The sequence below is a fragment of the Camarhynchus parvulus genome, chromosome 2 (assembly GCF_901933205.1).
Source record: "Camarhynchus parvulus chromosome 2, STF_HiC, whole genome shotgun sequence".
Taxonomy (NCBI): domain Eukaryota; kingdom Metazoa; phylum Chordata; class Aves; order Passeriformes; family Thraupidae; genus Camarhynchus; species Camarhynchus parvulus.
In genome coordinates, this window is record NC_044572.1 from 19,989,504 (window position 1) to 20,008,018 (window position 18,515).

General features: G+C 36.9%; 2 protein-coding genes across 11 annotated transcripts in view; one reads left to right on the forward strand and one right to left on the reverse strand.

Moving 5' to 3' along the window:
* Nucleotides 1-7,565, forward strand: part of NSUN6 (NOP2/Sun RNA methyltransferase 6) — a 20,116-nt gene extending 12,551 nt beyond the window's left edge. For both annotated transcript variants that reach the window (XM_030943447.1, XM_030943446.1), the window contains exons 9-12: nucleotides 1,053-1,197; nucleotides 2,890-3,038; nucleotides 3,840-3,965; nucleotides 7,063-7,565. In XM_030943447.1, coding sequence (XP_030799307.1) covers nucleotides 1,053-1,197; nucleotides 2,890-3,038; nucleotides 3,840-3,965; nucleotides 7,063-7,272 — 630 coding nt within the window. In that variant the 3' untranslated portion in view covers nucleotides 7,273-7,565. The remainder of the gene's footprint in view (nucleotides 1-1,052; nucleotides 1,198-2,889; nucleotides 3,039-3,839; nucleotides 3,966-7,062) is intronic.
* CACNB2 (calcium voltage-gated channel auxiliary subunit beta 2) overlaps nucleotides 7,469-18,515 on the reverse strand; it is a 245,547-nt gene continuing 234,500 nt past the window's right edge. For 5 of the 9 annotated variants that reach the window (XM_030943438.1, XM_030943436.1, XM_030943445.1 and 2 more), the window contains one exon: nucleotides 7,469-15,432. In XM_030943438.1, the coding sequence (XP_030799298.1) occupies nucleotides 14,941-15,432 (492 nt within the window). In that variant the 3' untranslated portion in view covers nucleotides 7,469-14,940. The remainder of the gene's footprint in view (nucleotides 15,433-18,515) is intronic. The other 4 variants (XM_030943441.1, XM_030943439.1, XM_030943437.1 and 1 more) reach the window with 1 other exon arrangement.

Below are 18,515 nucleotides of genomic sequence, written 5' to 3' on the forward strand. Positions count from 1 at the left end.
CAACAGATGAAACTTTGAAGCCCAGTCAGGTCCTAGAGTAATGTGCAATAGATTGGATGGTGCTAGGGGATGGAGGTGCTTTGGCTCACAGCAGCTGAACACTGGACACCACTGACACAACCAAAATCCATTCTTACCTCTCAGTCCTAGATCTGCATATTGCCTAACATGACACACAGATAACAGCTTATCTTTACTGACTTTTTTTTACTTCTTAAACTTAGTAGTTTTACCCTTCTATAAGCCTCTAGAGAGCCATCACCAAATAGAAAAAAATTGTTGTTTTCTCTTTGCTGTAGCAAGTCTAGTACAAGTTTTTGGTTGTTGAGTTGTTCTGTTCTGGATTTTACTGATGCTACTTTTTACTTCCCTTTGTGTTCACAGATTTCATGTAGCAGGTAGTGCTGTGTGTCTGTTTTGATTTATTTTGGGGGAGGAAAAAAGAAATCTTATTTTTACATAATAGGACTTGTGTAATTATGATTCCTCTTCCCTCACCTCTAAATTTATTCTAGTATTTACACTATTTCCCAAAGTAACTTGAGTGACAATTACTGCAAGTATTCCAATGTGTTATGAGTTTGACCAAGTCAGAGACATGGCTGTGGGCCCAGTTTCCTCAGCTCTGAGCTGTAGTGTGATCATATTTCCTTCTCTTTCCATACAAATTTAAAACCTGTTGACCTATTTTACCATGTATTTGAGGCTTCTACCCTCATTCAAATGATTAAATTTTTATCTTAGTGCCCAGTTCAGCAGTTCAAAACAAACAAAAAGAAAGAAACAACAAAACCACTTGCCAGAAGTCAGATATTACAGCATCCCTTAGAGTGACAATGCCAAGCAGTCAGAATGTGCATGGCCTCAGACTAATGTGGCTATTATGGAAAACATGTGGGGACAAGGACTGCAGGAGTGTGGATTTAAGAATGCAATAGTTCTGTAGGGAAGACTATGCTTTTTTTATTACACTTCCCAGGATTAGGGAAAGGAAATCAGAAACATCCATTTAATCCCTATGCTTTTGATGAAAACTTTGGGATTTTTTTCAGGGTGAAGTTATAGCCATGGACAAGATAGCTAACAAGATCAAGAAAATCAAGCAGAATGCTGGATTGCTACAGTTGAATTGCATTAAGGCCTTTTGCTATGATGGAACAAAGGCCCTTTCAGTAGAGAAGAGAGAGGATAAACAAGGTAAAAGAAACAATTTGAGTAGCAGTAGATTTTGGAAGAAAATAGTAATGTTTTGCAAAAACAGTATTAAAGCTGTCACAAGTTTACAAGTCTTTGAAATCTAGGCAGATACCAAAGTTGCTTCAGCACTGGTAGTGCACTTTTATTTTCTACTCTTTTGTGATTATCAGCTTCTCTGTGAAGCAAATAGAAAGTCAAATTATCTGTCCTTGTCACAACCTAATATTCTCAAAGGAAATGCATTCCTTTCCCAGATAATATCAAAGACTGAAGAAGCCTTAAAGCTTCTTTCATGATCACATTTAACCCCATACTGGGAAGTTTATGAGCTAGTCTGAGAAAAAAATTATTTTTGCAGACTTGCTCACTTTTCTGCCTCATAATCCTCATCAGTAAAATGGGTTTATTAATACCTAACTCCCAGGAGTGCTGCAAGGTCTAGTTCATTGATGTTTGTTCAGCTGTTCAAGGGAAAGTTATATACAAGCACAGTGTATTATTTTAAGTAATTTCATTTGCTTTTTTGAAGTGATGCAGTTATGATATTGGTTCTGTTCCCATGATGGAATGATTTAAATGGTATCTGCTGCCTTGATTATTTTTAGTTTGTTGTGCAAAGTATGCTGTTCTTTCTCAGTCTGTTTTATCTCAGTCACTGGTTAGCCTAAGTAGGAATCAGATTACATAATTTGCCTTCTTTGTCCCTATGCATTGCAGTTATTCCTGCTTTGGAGGAACAAAGGTACTTTCCTAAGAGTCTTTTTATGAACATCAAATACTGTAGGTGGCAAGTAGCAATTACAGAGATTAACAAGAGCAAGCTGTAATACTGTGAGATAATGAGGGCTTTTCTGTACATTCCTGCAAGTAACACATTACATATTTTGAACATTTTAGTAATGGATCAGAGGTAGATAAACCAGATAGACTAATTTTGGAGTCAGGAAAAAGCTAGGTAGCAGTAGTGTGATAATACAAGTTTGGCAGCAGTAGTATGTGGTGATGCTGAGCCAGTCTCCATGGACTGAGGAGATAGAAACTTCTGGGCTGTTGAGCCATTTGGGTACAGATTAAAGGATAGGCTCTGCATATGGAAGATACATATTGTCATCCAGGTAATAGTCAGAAATTGTTCTCTTCACAATCCCTTTTTACTGAATTGTTCTGCCATGAGAAATTGCAGTAGTTCATGTTATTATGAAGTGCTTTATTTTATATAGCTATGCATACATCACAAGAAATAGTTCTATAGACAGTCCAGTCATTATAAGGCAGTCTCAGTGATTAACTGCAGGTTTGTCTCAGTAAAGTTTTGCACACTTTTGAGCTGACTGTGGTTCTTTACAGCCTATAAGTACAACTCTGTATCCAGCATCTCTGACCAATTATATTTCAACTTTTTTGATTATTTTTACATGTTATTTTCAAGTTACTAAATTAAGTTAAAAAAAAAAATACTGCCTAGTGGGATAATTTTTGAGCTCACAGAACTTAAACTGTTCGGTTTTCTGGGAGATGAAAACAACCACCAGCAGTGCTGAGGCTTGTCTCTAGCTGAGACTAATTTTGCAGACACTGTCTATAGCACGTAAATGTTTTATGTTAAGGAAGCAGTAACAGCTTCTCCTTACCTACAGTGAAGTCTCAAGGAAGGACACAGCCCCATTTTACATTACTAACTGCTTTTTACAGAAGGACCTCCATTCTTACCAGAGTCATTTGATCGAATTCTTCTTGATGCTCCATGTAGTGGGATGGGACAGAGACCAAACATGGTTTATTCCTCAACTTTAAAGGAAGTGACCTCATACCAGCCACTACAGCGCAAGCTTTTCACTGTGGTATGTGTTAAACATTGAGTAGATAAGCTGAATTGAGCACAAATGCTTTTGCAGCATAAAACTTACCCAAAAAGCAGTCCCTCATTTTCCCTACTTTTTCAGCAGCCAGGAAGTATTAGGGTCCTGTTAACCTCTCAGCTCCACCAGATCTGTTGCTAGGTGAAGCCAATTCACTGGAGCATGGTAAAGATCTGTGTAATCCATAATAAATCAAAAGCTGTGTGTTTTTTTAATTCCCTCAGTTTCATCCGTTTTACATTATAATAATTACAAAAGTCTAAGTCACAGAGCAGGTGACTTAGGAACATGCTAAGGAGTGTGCTTGGGCTGATGCTGAAGGATAAGATGAAACTTGTCAAAATCTGAATGATACATATTCAAAGTGAATGACAGCTTGAAAAGCAGCATGGATATAGCTTCCATGCCAAATACATGGAAACAGTTGACATCTAATGTAAGTGACATAAGTATTGTGTATCCATGGTTGGCAGCAGGTGGTGAAAACAGATCTAATCTGTCTGGGTTATGCAGAGCTGCACAAATAACAAATCTTACAGGGTGAATCACCCCAATGACATTAATAAACTGCATGAGCTATAATGCCTATTTGGAAAGAAGAACCTTTCTAATCCATGTTATCCTTTGCTGTATTCCCTGAGAGAAATTATTATCTTAACAGTTTAAGTTTAATTAAGTGTTCAGTTTTAATATTCTAGGTACGTGGGTTATTAGTTAATGTTGCTTAATATGAAAGTTTGAAATTTAAAAATAAGCTGAAATACTGTTTATTTCTGCCTGCAGGCAGTGGAGTTGCTGAAGCCAGGAGGTGTTTTAGTATATAGTACATGTACAATTACACTTTCTGAAAATGAGGAGCAAGTTGCTTGGGCCCTGAAAACTTTTCCATGCCTCCAGCTTCATCCACAGGTAATACTATTTTCAGGATACTTTGCACAATCTAGTGATCTCATTTTGGAACAATAAAGTTACGTGGTATATTTACTAACAAAAAATCTTTTTTTCACCCTGGACAGCTTTAACTGCTGTGGATAGAAATAACAGAAGGATTTCTGAGGCTTTTTTAAAGTCTGGTTTTTGCTTAATTGAGCTTTATTTAGGCATCATTAAGTATTTTCACACTCTGTATTGTTTTAAAACACAACAGGGACAAAAGATAGGTTGGAAAGGTTAAAATTTCTCTTGCAATTTCTTTAATTTCTTTAATATTTTATTTTTTTCTTTTGCACATTCACAGGAGAGGTGAAGTTTTTTTTATTAATGCCACTGAAGTCATGAAGATTTGCATATAATGTATGGGACATAAATGAAACTAAATTTTTGTTTCAAAGAAGGAGGATGTTATATGAATGGGGCCTATTTTTGATTTATTTAAAAGGAATGAGGGAAAGAAATTATTTCAGGCTTAGTGTCCTAAGAATGCACCTTGTCTTTTTTGGAGTCAGTGCCTACCATTAAGATGTCTGGGAGGAGGTGACATATATAGGGAGATACTGGAATGTTTTTATGTATACTAGCTACAGTTCATACAATTCAGAAATATCTGATACCTTGTAGTACTTCAGGGGGGTTTATCATCGGACCACGTGTGTCCCACTTCCTCTTTGATGAGGAGTTGGGTGTGGTAGTTGTTTATCATCATGGCTTTGAGGAGAAGTCTAACTCTGATACCTGTTTTGCTTACACATTCTGTGACGACTTGTACCAGTCTTAAGAAGCTTAGATGAATCTTTAACTGAAATTTAAAAAAAAATACAATAGGTGTACAATGTGAAATTAATACAGTGGCTGGTAAAGATTTAACAGAACTGAAGCTCTTCATCAAAGCTTTTTATGGTGTGTTCTTCTGTCTGTATTCTCACCATCCATTCACTAAGAATTTTTCAGTTCCAGACATTTCAACTGAGATTATACATTTAACCTAACAGCATAAAAAATCCTCCTGGGTAGAATGACAGAGCAAAACACAAGCCTTATTAATTCAAATGGAAGATCAATTCTTGCTATATAAACTTTCTCTCACCAGTAATATCAGTCTTGAATAAAGCACTGTTTTTCACACACACATGACATTGAATTGTTTACCCACATATAATTTATAATACCTTATAACCAATTCCCTACCAGTGTAAACTAAGGTGATATTTTCCAATGAACATGAAACAGGAGTCTACAATCTACTTACCTCATGTTCCATTATGTATTTATTTCCCATATTCTTTAGCCTCATTAGATGCCTCCTTTTTTATCCAGTCCACTGTTTCCCAGTTTCTCAATTTGGCAGTAGATCCTGGAAGCACATTGGGTAATGTGGGCAAGGAAAAAACAGGAGATGGAGCCATAAGCGTTGTTCTTGTAGGTGGAAGTTACCACATGGCAGCTGCTCCTTTGTGCAGACTTCCTCTTAGGAGTTTACACAGGAGATACTGTAGATCAGCTTAAATGCAGTAACTTAACTGGAAGGAGAAATTAAAAGGTAGAGGAAGACACTGGTCTGCCTTTAATCATGTTACTTGAACCTGTGGAATATTATTTTCCCTAAACTTTTACCTTTCTTTCCTTCTATTACATCAAGTGACTCCCTTGTCTCCCTTGTATGTTACTTTTCTCTCAATTTGCAATAGACACCTCTGTTTGTCCTTTACCTTTCAATGGAAAGCACTGAAATCCTGCTGAGGGAAAGGGGGAATCAGTGTGCAGCCCCTTGGCTGCCCAGCTCTCCAGCATGCAGTACGTGGTGAAGCAGCTAACTCGCATCATGTGCTGACTGGGTGAGCTCATGTGTTAGCAAAGTGTGATGGCTGAAAAAACACTCTGCTGTAGGCTGCTTTATGGACTACATTAGACTAGATTGACAAAGGAGATCTATTTTTGATATTGCAGTGCCAGCTTTTGCACACTTTGTTCCATCTCCTTGCTGAATACATTGAAAGAACAATCCAGCTAAGAATTAATTTTTTCCAGGAATTAGGGTATTAAATAAGAAGCAGTCAAGGCTATTCACAAGAAATATTAAGAAGAAGGCTGGGATTTTAAGTCCTTCTCCTCTCCAGGATTTTGAAGCCAAATGTTATCTCTTGAAATTGATTCTGTCTTTTTTTCTCTGCCTCATAGACATGCACATGTAACAGTAGTCCCATTTACCTGTTAGTCTTATTACATGACAAGAAAACTCAAAAGTTATATTTTTCTGCTGCGTCATCTTCGAAAATGATGCCTCTTCAGGCAGTAAAATATTCTGGACTGGGGCTTTTAGTCGCTCTGGTTGAAGTTTTACTGTGAAGAATCCCAGTATTTTAGGTTGGATATCAGGAAAAAATTCTTCACAGAAAGGGTGATTGAGTGTTGGAATGGGCTGCCCAGGGAGGTGGTGGAGTCACAGTCCCTGTGGGTGTTTAAGGGAAGACTGGATTGCAGTTGGTGCCATGGTACAGTTGACAAGATGGTGTTAGATCATAGGTTGGACTTGATGATTTCCAAGGTCTTTTCCAACCTAGCGGTCTCTGAAGTTCTACTGCTGTTACTGATGATACTGGTAGTGGGCTGAGGACTCACTGTTTTTGACTTAACTCATAGCTGTTAAGTCAGTACACAGAAGTGCTGAATCATTTAGAAGTGGCAACCTAAACCCTTTAGACTGGCTGTCTGGTGGTAACAGCTTTCTTGGGATGTTTCAGCCCTTGGAGTGAGGAATTGTTTTAGTCCTGTGCACCCATCCTCAAAAAGTGCTCTAAACTACAGAGGTAAAGTGGATGACAGGCATCACCACCTCCTCAAAATACTTGTATATATCATGTATAAATCTTATATGTATGTTTGAATAATATTGGCCAGATGAAGGCAAGAAAGAAGCCACATTACTCCTGGATCTTCTGGTGTGAAGGATACAAGTATAGCTTGTCCAAGTTAATGGTTTGGTAGCTCTGCATATCCTCAGCAGAATACATTTAGGGCATTTAAGAACTTTAGAGATGCAGTAATTTGCTTTTCTTTGTTACTTGAACAGGAACCTCACATTGGAGGAGAAGGCATGAAGGGAGCTGGGCTATCACTTGATCAGCTGAAGCTGCTCCAGAGATTTGATCCATCTGATGTGACATTGCGAGGAATGGATATTAATTCTTTGCAATGTCTTAGAGAAGATGACCTGATTTCTTTGGCAAATAAAGACTGTATAGGATTTTTCATTGCAAAATTTATTAAATCGAACAGTTAATAAGGATTTGGGAATGCAACCTGAAAAAATACCTCAGTGAGTCTAAGAACAGTTCAGACATGAAGTGCCTTTCTTCCTGCTGCAATGTTACCAAGCCAACGGGCTGACGGCAGGGTTGCTATGGCAGCACTAAAATCTGCCAGCTGTTCTGATGGGAAAGAGCCACAGGTTGCAGCAGAAAAGTTATGGTTGGGGGAAGGGCAGTATCATTTGGAAGTCTCCCTCTGCTTTTGTATTTACAGCAGGTCAGTGCCTGAATGACAATTGTGTTCACTCATACTGCTGTCTGCTCTGGTTTCCCCTTATCTGGTGCGGCAAGCGTAGGAAGGGGATGTAAGCTACTTTACAAAATGCAAACATAAAAAAATAGATGGGAACTATTACAATGATTTTTGGAAAGGGTAATTTCTGTGAGGTTTACCAGTAGTTAGTTTCCTTAAACAGTGCTTCTCAAAACACTGCAACATTTTACAAAGAACTGTTTTATAAATTGATACTTAGAACCTCATTTCTCTTTTATTTTAATACAAGCAAGAGTCTCTGTACACATAGTATATACACAAAATACGATTAGGCTTTGTAGCATGTCTTTTATAGCAGCATGAATATATTAAACCATCTCACTCTGGGAATGTAAATAAATATTGTTTCAACATCAAACTTCCCATGCATAAACTGTATTGGTTCTGAAATAGCCTATTGGACTGGCTGACAAGTGACAGTTTTAAAATCAAACATTTGTAACAGAAGGGGCTACAGTTATGATTAATATATCAAAAGACAGAAAACAATGCGTAATACCATCTGAAATGTTGCAAATCACCTTTCAAACAACTAAGGATATTAACTCTATTGATTAGAAAGCATCACCAGCTAAAATCATAAAAATTGAAACTGGGGAAGCATGCTAGTGAAAACTGCCTTACTACATTGCTCAAAGTTTAAATAATCTGAATTTCTTAAAAGATGTTAGATGTATTTGAAAATTCTGCTTCAGTTCCAGTTTGAACAGTATTCTCAGTCCTGCTGGAACTGACAATAGCACTAAAGAAGGAAAGCTAAGGACAAGGAAAAACAGAAATTGACATCTGTGTGTGTTTGGTGTTTTCATCTCAGTCAATTTCCAGTTTTAAAAAGCATTATCTGAAAAAGTCTGTCTTTTCACACATAATTATTTGGTTGGATTAAAAAGAGCAATAGTTCTTTTATCATTTGTCTTTCTACTGTAAGAAGTGCATTTTGTATTTGCTCGCAATCAAAACCATCTATACAATTCTCTTTTTCGGTAGTCTGGCTGTTTACTTATATTTTCCATAAATGTTTTGATACTGTATGTTTTCTACTGCTCTTGAATAAAAACGTTTCTTCTGACCTGCCAAGGTTGACAAGTGCATCCTCTGTAAGGTCTATCCAAGCAGGATAGGAAAATGGAATTCTTGTCTACTACTTCTCTACTTCTGTTGGTCATTCCTTGCCATTAAACACACCATGTCTAAAGAAAATTTAAAGTAATTTTGTTTCATCAGTAGTAGGTAAGATATCCTATTTAGAGTCATGTAAGTTCATACTATAATCTTTCTAGTCTACATATGGTGAAAATTATTACCTGGGAACAAAAGGGATGAATCTTTCATTGTAGGAATGTGTTGAAATCTTTAACTCAGTGTTAGTAAAAAAGCATTTTCTTTTTTGCAGATTATAGAAATTTTGTAAACATTAATCAGCACACATAAACTATATACTGAAGTCTGTGTATTCATATAAAGTAAGGAACTTTACCTCCAGTTTCAGTAGCAGGATTTGTGCAATGCTGAATTTGAAAGAATTAAGATTGCTGAATTTTTAGTGGAATATTTGTTCAGACATCTCCCACTTCCTTTAGGTTTGGATGATAGGCATTTTAAGGAAGTGACCTCACTTGATATTATAGGAGAAGTTTCTTGGGGGTGGGAAGAAAATGTAACTAACTTTTAGTTAATTCCAGTGTAATTGCAGAGCAGACTTCACCTGAAGAAATTACTGATATATGAACTTTAGCTATTGGGGTTGTTTCTGCAAAAGTCAACTGGGAGCCTTAGATGACACTCAGCATAGTGAAGGGATTGGCCTGAGCTGTTTCCCAAGGGCCCTGTCCCTGTTGGGAATGGGGGAGTGACTTTGTCAGGCAGGTCAGAACAGAAACTCAATTAAGATGCACCAGCCCTTGAAGGAGCCAGCATCCTTTCTCTCACTACAGGTGTGGCTAAGTTAAATGACTAAAGTTGGATGGATGCCCTTTTTTTTTCTATTCCAATCTTACTGTGATTTCAGAAGTGGTAGGAATACTTTCTCATTGACAGTTCTGATGGATGGTGTATATATGTTTTAAACGTATCATATGATTACTTTCCTGATAATCTGTACACACTGAATCATTGTGCTTCACCAGTTGATGCTGAAGCACAATAGAATATATTTTTATATATATTTATATATATTTATGTATTAAATTAAAAAAGTTATTTTCATTATAATGAAAGATTAAACCTACCAAATAGATAGATTAGGCATGCAATCAGATCCTGTCTTTAAGAAAGTCTGAAAAGTAGTTTTCTCTATTTGCAGAAATAATGATTAGTAATAGTGCCACATCTAAATATCTATCTTGGTCAGTAGAAAGATACTAAAATAGGCAGCCTCATATATTATGAAATTATAATACAGCTTTTTCTTGTTTCAGTGTCATGGAATGCACCAGTTTTTTGGATCTCATATGCTTTTTAAGGAATGGGCGAGTGAGGGTGATCAAGAAATGACTTTAGAGTGGGTAGTTTAAAATATAAAGAACCTTGTTTTTATGTTTGATTGTTCATGAATAAGAAATCTATGAGAAAATCCAATTTTGTACTGCTAGAATTCATTGCAGAGTAGGTATGCATGATAGATAAAAGTGGCAAGAATAAAGGAAGAAATGAGAATATGGATGAGTTAAAAGAACCTGCTTAATTTCTATTATAGCTGATATAAACCTTTTCTGGGGCTGCGTAGGAATACATTTCTAGGGTGGTAAGTTATAAAAAGAAACTTTCTTGTCTATAAAACTACTGTAAGCTCATATGTAATAGTTTGTTATATAAAAGTGGGGAAATAAATTACAGACAAATTGCCAAGCAATAAAAGTGGTTGAATAACATTTGATTAAAAACATTCACAGTAAAAATGGCATCCACATATCTTACAGATGATAGAAGAACTAAGATTTTGGTTAAAGATCTGCAATAAAGTAATAAATATAAGTAAATGTACACCAGAAATGTTATATTACACTCTGAAAAATAATTTCTCTGTTTAGACTTTGTAATAAAGTTTTTTGCAATGTGCTTGATATTTATGGATGGAATAGAATGAAAGTCAAAACATTTGGAAAACAGCTTTCAGCCTGATGTTCTAAAGCAATCAGAGGTCAAATGTAACCACAAATCAAAATACCTTTTGAAGAGGCTTTAGTAACTAACAAACACAGGAGGTGATTTACACCAGCTCTTTTCCTTTGAACATCCACTGATTAGAAGCAGTCAGACCACTCACTTCATTCCAGCTGAGGGAATGATAATGGACCCCATTAAAACCTTTGCAGGTGTCCCAGAATGTGAGCATGACTTTACAAACCAACAGGGCTTAAAAATGGTAATTGCTAACAGATTCATAAAAGACAAAGTATTAAGGGGCAGTGTATTAGATCTGCGCAGGAGCTGTGTGTACAGGATGAGTAACCAGGTATGCAGGGAGAAGTAAAAATGGGCTTCTCCCTTTATTCACTGCTCAGTGAGTGGAATTTCATTTCCTTATCCTCCATTAATAATAAGGGCTATAGGTTAAGAGTATACAGATTTCTGTGAAAAGAGGTGCTCCTCTGAAACTCTGTGGCTTTAAAATTGATCTTTGTTAAATAGGTCCAGAGCCTTACAAGATACTATGTATTTAATTTAATTCCTTGAGAAGCAAAAACTATGGATCTCTCTTCAAATTCTGAACTCTTGATGCCAGATACAGAATATGAATTCATAAGCATTCTAGAAGAATTCTTTAAATTCTAGGCAGTAATTTATAGCTCAATTTAGTAAAAATAGTGTTTTCAGCATATAACTTGTACTGATGCTGCCTTTGTGCACTGTTTGCTTATTCCTCCCCACTGTCCTGCCCCTTAGCAGGTCTGGAGACTTTTACTGTCATCTCCTTCCAGTCCTCTGGAAGAGAATTCTTTCTTCCATGACATCTGTGTGACACTAGACAACTGGTAAAGGATAGACTAAGGCTACTCAGCACTGACATATAGTCATTTGAAAAAACACATAAAAATAAGGTTAACATCTAACATATACATGCAGGTCTTGAAATGCATCCCATTCTTTCCCATACTGAAATTCTTTAGAAAAATACAGAGTTGAGCTGCCCAGACTTACATATCACTCAATTACTTTATCTTCCTCTCTTTCCTTCTGTTTCACTGGTTTTATTATCTTTTTAGTTCATCTGAATGGAAATTTTACAGGTTGTTTTGTACCACACATCCATAAGATTCTGGAGCTCACTGGGACCTCTACCATTTCTCAGAGTCAAAACCCCTGAAACCAGATACAGAAGTGTGAACTCATTCGTATCCTAATGCAACCAATATTAAACTTTCTAATGGCAAAACTCTGCAAAGACATTTCATCACAAAAATCTTTGATATGTCCTCCACTTGGAGTATTTTTAAAGCTTCTTATTGACATAACTCTGTTAAAGTGCTTTTCAAAGTAGTGCTCAGCAGGCAGGTGGTATTGTGCAATATATGTAGTACAAGCTCACATTACAAATGATTTGCCACTCTTAAAACAGAAACTGAAAAAAGTATCTCAGCTAATAAAACCTATTCAGTGAGTCTGCCTAAGAAATACACGTTTGGTAGTATGTTGTCTATACATAAATAGCAGCACTATATAAAACACAATTGTATGAACCAGTTGGATTTGGATTTGTCTTTTTTTTTAATGTTTATACTCCATGAATCAATATATAGGCCATACTTAAATACTAGGACTATGCTGTTTATTTTCTCATTTATTTGTCTATACACAAACTGCCTATGCCATAGTTTTCATATACTACTCAGTGCTTTGAAATTCTGCCAAACATTCCTTAAAAAATACTTTAAGAAAGCTGAAAAATAAACACTCTCTGGAGCAAAATTTAAAAAATGAACAAAGCAAAAAAAACCCACACCCAACCAAAAACCCAACAAAAAAAAAGAACAAAATATTCACGGTAATGAAGTGGAATAACTTCTTAGATGACATAGTTGTCATGAGTTGCAGGGAGCAACACCATTTACTGCAGCTGGTAAATTAGCTAAAGCCAGGCTATACAGAGCAAGACAATATAATTTTCTTCTCACTTACATGTGATCTGATATGATTCAAACAACAGTCTTTTAATGTCATTTTTACAGGTACCCTGAAAATTCTCTTGTATCAAAAACCAGTTTATGTACTCTTCTATATCCATTTAGTAATACGACAGATCTACTTACCTATTCTTCCTTTCTCTACAAAGCCATTTAGTGATGTTTAGAAAATGATGAGAATTTTATTTCTAGAAAAATAATCTTTTTTCTTGTGTTCCCCACAGTTCATGCTTTGAGCCAAAACCTACCCTTAAATAACCACAACAGTCAGCAGCACTGGGAGGAATGGCCGATAACTGACAGCAGAATTTCCCACTCTTAGCTTGTTGTAAAAATGCTTATAAAGCACCAGGGAGATGGGTAGGAGAGGAAGGGCAGAGAATGTTGAAGCGAGTTTCTTGGATGCTGGGCTAAGAAACTGGAGAAAGCATGTGCCTGTCATATATCTTATCCATTTCACTAAAATGATATTCAAAATCAGGCAATGCTGATATTCCTAGAATTGAAATAATAAATAAAAAGAACTTCCAGCTAAACTAATTATTATCACACTACATTCTTTATATAATGTGCTATTTACAGGGAAATACAAAAAGTATTTCATTAATACAAGTACTACAAAGACTACATGTGATGCAGAACAGCTTTTACACTAGGCAAGGGTATGGAACCTGGAGTCAAAAATAATAGAGAATTTCCCCCCACTTACCAGTGCAACAGGTGTTCAGTGCAAAACAAACTGTGTTCAATTCCCTTCCATTTCAATGCATTTTCTCTAAAAAGCTCCTAACAGAGTCACAGTCATTTTTCTATGCTCTCATCAGCAGCACAACAGCTTTGGTGAAGGAAAAGCAGTGAGCTGACTGCAGAGTGGGAATGCAGAAAATTGGCAAGTGTAGAAAAAGTGGAGAAGCTACAAAAATTTATTTTCCAACAAAATAACTCTCCACAAGCTGTGTAAACTTTTCTTACTAAAACAAATACTCTAAAACACAAAGACTTTACATTTCCAGTGAAACTCACAGTAACATTTGCCTGTTTTTACTCTCCTGAATCTCAACAAAGAGCCAGCAGATTTATGCTTTCCCAATTACCTGGGTCAGTAAATTCCCTCATATTCCCTGAATGTAATTTGGATTTTTAAATTAAGAGACAGAATGTAGAAATAGACTTTTTGGGCTTTTGAGTAACCTTTGTTTTCTTCAGTAGATTCTCACAGTTTGCTGCCTAACGTGCACATGCACACAAACATCAATCCACCACCCACCCACTCACATACACACCTCCAACATGTGTGTTCTGCTTGCTGACAGTAGAACAAAAATTAAGCTGTGCCCATTGCAATATTGTGACCTGAACAGAGAAGAATAATTTATAGTGGTAAGTTCATTATCTTTACCGTAACTTTAAAATGCAAAATTTGGTTTGCAAGGACAGCGTAAGGTATAAGAGTTACACCCTTTATCTCAAGCACTCATCCATATTTACAATAAGTATAAGCTTTCTGCTACAGAAGAAAAAGTATTTAGATTGAACACTGTTACAGATTTCCCAAGTGAGGCTAGTTCCAGTTGCCAGTAATTCAAAAGCAAATCTGCTGACTTGGCATTAGGACTCTAAAACAGTGTGATCAAACTTATATAGTAAGAAGGTGTCTGCAGAAATAACATTTATAAACTATATACAGTACACAGTACCAATACATAGAAAATAGATTTTGACTCCATGATCCCCTGTGTGTAAGGCAAGACTGAATTCTGTCTTCATACGGAGACCACCAGAGGTACAAGCAACAGAGTGGTGCTTAAATCAATATGCAAATCAAGTGCATACAAATTAAAAATCAGAGCAGACAAAAAGTTTCAGATTTTTTTTTATGTGCTGATCCTGGCTTGCTGAATACATGGGAAGTTATTAAACATCGAATGTACCTTTTTTTTAAAAAACACTAACAACACCTTGATGGCAACAGATATTGTTCAAGTGGCAGCTACCAAAAACAGCTTGAAAAATGTCATAGTACAACATCAGGAACTCTTCAGTTGTACTACACTAATTCATATAGCACTAACCAAAAAAATAAGTATATGAATATTCTATTTCATGCTATTGCTATGCAAGCAACAGCAATACAAATCAGCATACAGAAGGATACCATATGTTCTGCAAAGAAGAACCCAAGATATTTTCAAGGGGCATTGTTACAAGACTTCAAAGAAACACAAGACTGCCAGAGGCAAAAGTTACTGACGGATGTAAACATCCCTGTTCCACTCTCCTGCATCGTTACGTTTTTTCGATATCACTTCCCCATCCTTGTCACAATATTGGTCCCTTGATTTATGGCGACTGCGCTGTTTGTTGCATTCGTTGTGGTCCTGCTCGCGGTCCCTCTCCTTTGAGCGGTGCCGGGACTCTCTGTGTCTGTGTTCACTGATCCCATGGGACTCGTCTCTGTGATTATGATCCCTGTGAGAATCATAGTGGTCACCGTGCTCATGTGAGTAGTCCTCCTTTGGCTCTACGTAAGCTGAATCTCTGCTGTCTTGTGTTTCTGAGTCAAAAGTTTCCTGCCTGTGAAGGCCTCTGCCACCACTGCGATGGTTGTGGTGCTGGCTGGAGGAGGAGCGGTGCTGGGATTTCTTGATGGGCTCGACCCGTGCTTCCTCCTCAGTGTGGGAACCGCTGCGCTCAGGGACCGAATGGTCATTCCTCTGGTCTCCTTGAGATCCCTGCTACCAGAACCAGCAGTAAGGTCATGAGGTACACACATTGAAAAGCTTCCCCCAATATCAAATTCAACTAGAAAGTACCATGAAACCAATAAAATTTCAAGTACAGAACAATCCACTTTGAATCTAAACTAGGAAAGAAACCATTAGTATTCCACTTTTACTGAAAATTCAGTATTATAATACAAACATTTTTTTTTCTCTCATCAGAATTTAGGGTGGCACTTGGGTTATTCTGTGGCACTTTCTCATTTCTTGTGATGTTTCTGACTACTCCAATTAGCAATTATTGTCACCACCCTCCAAAGAAAAAGAGAGCATGCAGAAACAGGACAAACTGCAGAAAAATTGAGAGGAGATATGCCAGGAGAGAGCATATATCAGTTGAGAGTTTACAGATGCGTGTCTGGCAACAGCTGCTATGGGAAAGTGATTTTAGAGGGCTGAGGAGGTAGATTCCAGCAAAGAACCAAAGTACAAAACCTTGGCTCTTATAGAGAAACTTTTTTTAAGGAAAAAATGCAATTGAATCTAGTATGAATAAAGTTTGTATTATGATACTAATAGTATCACTGACCTTCTGTTTTCTCAGCAATAATTTAATTTCTTCTTGGTAATGAAAAATTAAACATTGACCTCATAATTTTAAGAGCTCAAGAATACAGCCCATTGCCAAGAAAAGCAGGAGGAGAGTGATATTATCACATACAACATTTCCTAGCACACCACTGCTATTAAAAGACTGAAATAAAAATTACCAGGCAATAAACCTACTCTTCACCCGCATAAATGCTTTGAAATCACTGCAAAACGAACAAGTGGCATTATTTACCTCATCTGGGGGTTTCATTACATTAACCTGCTTTTATTGCCAAACCACAGCTAAGGACTTTTCAGGCTTAATTGCAGAAGTTTTAATAGTAATATTGAAATTGAATTATGCTTCTCATATCAGATGAAGAATGTCAAGACAAAATCATCTCTGCTGCCACAAAATTAATGTAGATTTTACCAGAGTTATACAGGCATTTGTTTGTGTGACTGTTCTGAATACCAAAGTTAGTATTAAGTTTGCCCTTCTATGTTCAGAGTTGTCTAAAAATAAGGATTGCCCCCAGGGCAGTTTATGGACATATCTTCTTTCTGTCTTTCTATTTTGTGGAAAAGAGCTAGGGGAAGGAGGAAATTTTGTCCTTCAGCCACAGATCCTGGCAGGTGGGTTTCCTAGCAACCCAAAGAGTAAAATTACAGGAGATTGGAAAGGAAAATAACCTGTATTTAATCAGAAACTTATAAAAAGCAGCATATTTCAAATCAGCAAATCCTAATTTTCTAAGACAACATTTTATTATGCAAACATCTGAGAGACGAGCTGGGTTTCTAATTTGAAACAAACGGCATAGATGAGAACAAGGTAACGGGAATAGCAGTCGAATTTCTTATTTGTTCTTGCTTTTGTGATTCTCGAGATGATCCTGATTTGCCAGAAGGGAATATAATAATTGTAAACATGAACAAATCTGTTCAAGGTGAAACGAAATGACTCAATGGAGGTGAATTGTAAATGAAATGAAGAGAAAAGCAAAAGAGTCCAAAGCAGAAACATGCCTGCTTTGCATGTGTAAACACAACTTTCATCAGTTCATCACCATGACTGGTTTTAAGGCACATAAACATAGCATACATGTGAAACCCTATAGTTCTCATGTAGTCAAATGCAAGTACCTATACATAATCATGACTAATAAAATCTGTCAGTGCTGTGGTTTGAGAACAAATGCAAAATTTGAACCTGCATTGGAAACACTGCTGCTCTTACAAGCTCAGATGCATCTTCTGTGCTATGATGAGCACATGAAAAAAAACAATTAATAAATTTAGAGCCAATACCTGCAATTTTAGAATAGTGTTAGGGCTGTTGGGATTTATGGGAAAATTCATTAACAGTAACTTCCATTAAATATTACAGGAACGCTGAAGAGGTAATGTCTGAATCTGGATTAGAGTCTGGCTTTTTGGTTCATAACCAAATTTGGGCTCTGATTTGGAATAGATTCTTCACTGCAGGAATTTTATGAACCAATTTCGTAAGGTTTTTTGTCTAAAATAGAAAAAAGTTTGAGAAAATCCTATTTCAGTACTCAGTTTGTACTTTCAAAGAAGTAGGGGTTCTTGGAAAGAAGTTTATACAGTGTTGAAAGAGGACAGAGAAGCCTTTGTCCATCAAGTGAATTTGCCTTGCTCCTTATTTCCAGTGGTCCCTGATCGCCTACACCATATGTGTGTGAGGTGGCTCCAGGCCTTTTGGAGTTATTTCCAACTATTTCCATACAATTTTGTTCTGAAGCTCCCCCTCAGACAGACACAAGGTCTTTGTCTATTGAATTTCAAACCGTCCCAGGACGCCTCACGCCTTCAAGCACCTCGTGCCATGCAATGCACACAGGCAGCTTCATGCTGTAAAAATGCCACTCTGGCAGCTGGCAACACAAATCTCTCCTTACAATGTACACTGGGGACTTAAAAACCACAAACCCAAAATATGTTTCATGGCAAAGGGGCACTGCATTGGCCCCAGGGGGCAATGACTCCAATGCTCTGCAGTGCGGATGTGGCTCCCCCAGACCAAACAACTGGTGGCTTTTCCCTGTAGAGCAGTCCAGAAAAAAAGCACACGCATAGACTTTGAATTCTCTAAATACAGGGTCTTAACACTGTTGAAAGAATGGGTTCAGCCACCATCATTAAAAAACAGACCCACTCTGTGCCAAGGCAATGACAAGCTCAGGTTTGAGATGTCAGCTGAAATGTATTGTAGGAAATTGAAACCAAAGGAACAGAAAAGTTTTATGTTCAGTAAGGGATCCCTGTTGATTCACACTGCTGTACTAGTAGACCTATAAACAAACTTTGAAACTGCAAATACATCCTCATTTTTAATCCTTAAGATAAAAATCTGTTAGTTTGTAAGGAGACAGCACAGCATACAGAAAAGTGTTATTAAAACTTTGCATAGTTCCTCCAGAGAATGTGGTTAATAGAATGAGTATGTGAGATATAAATCCACACTCAAAAAGCATAAAAAC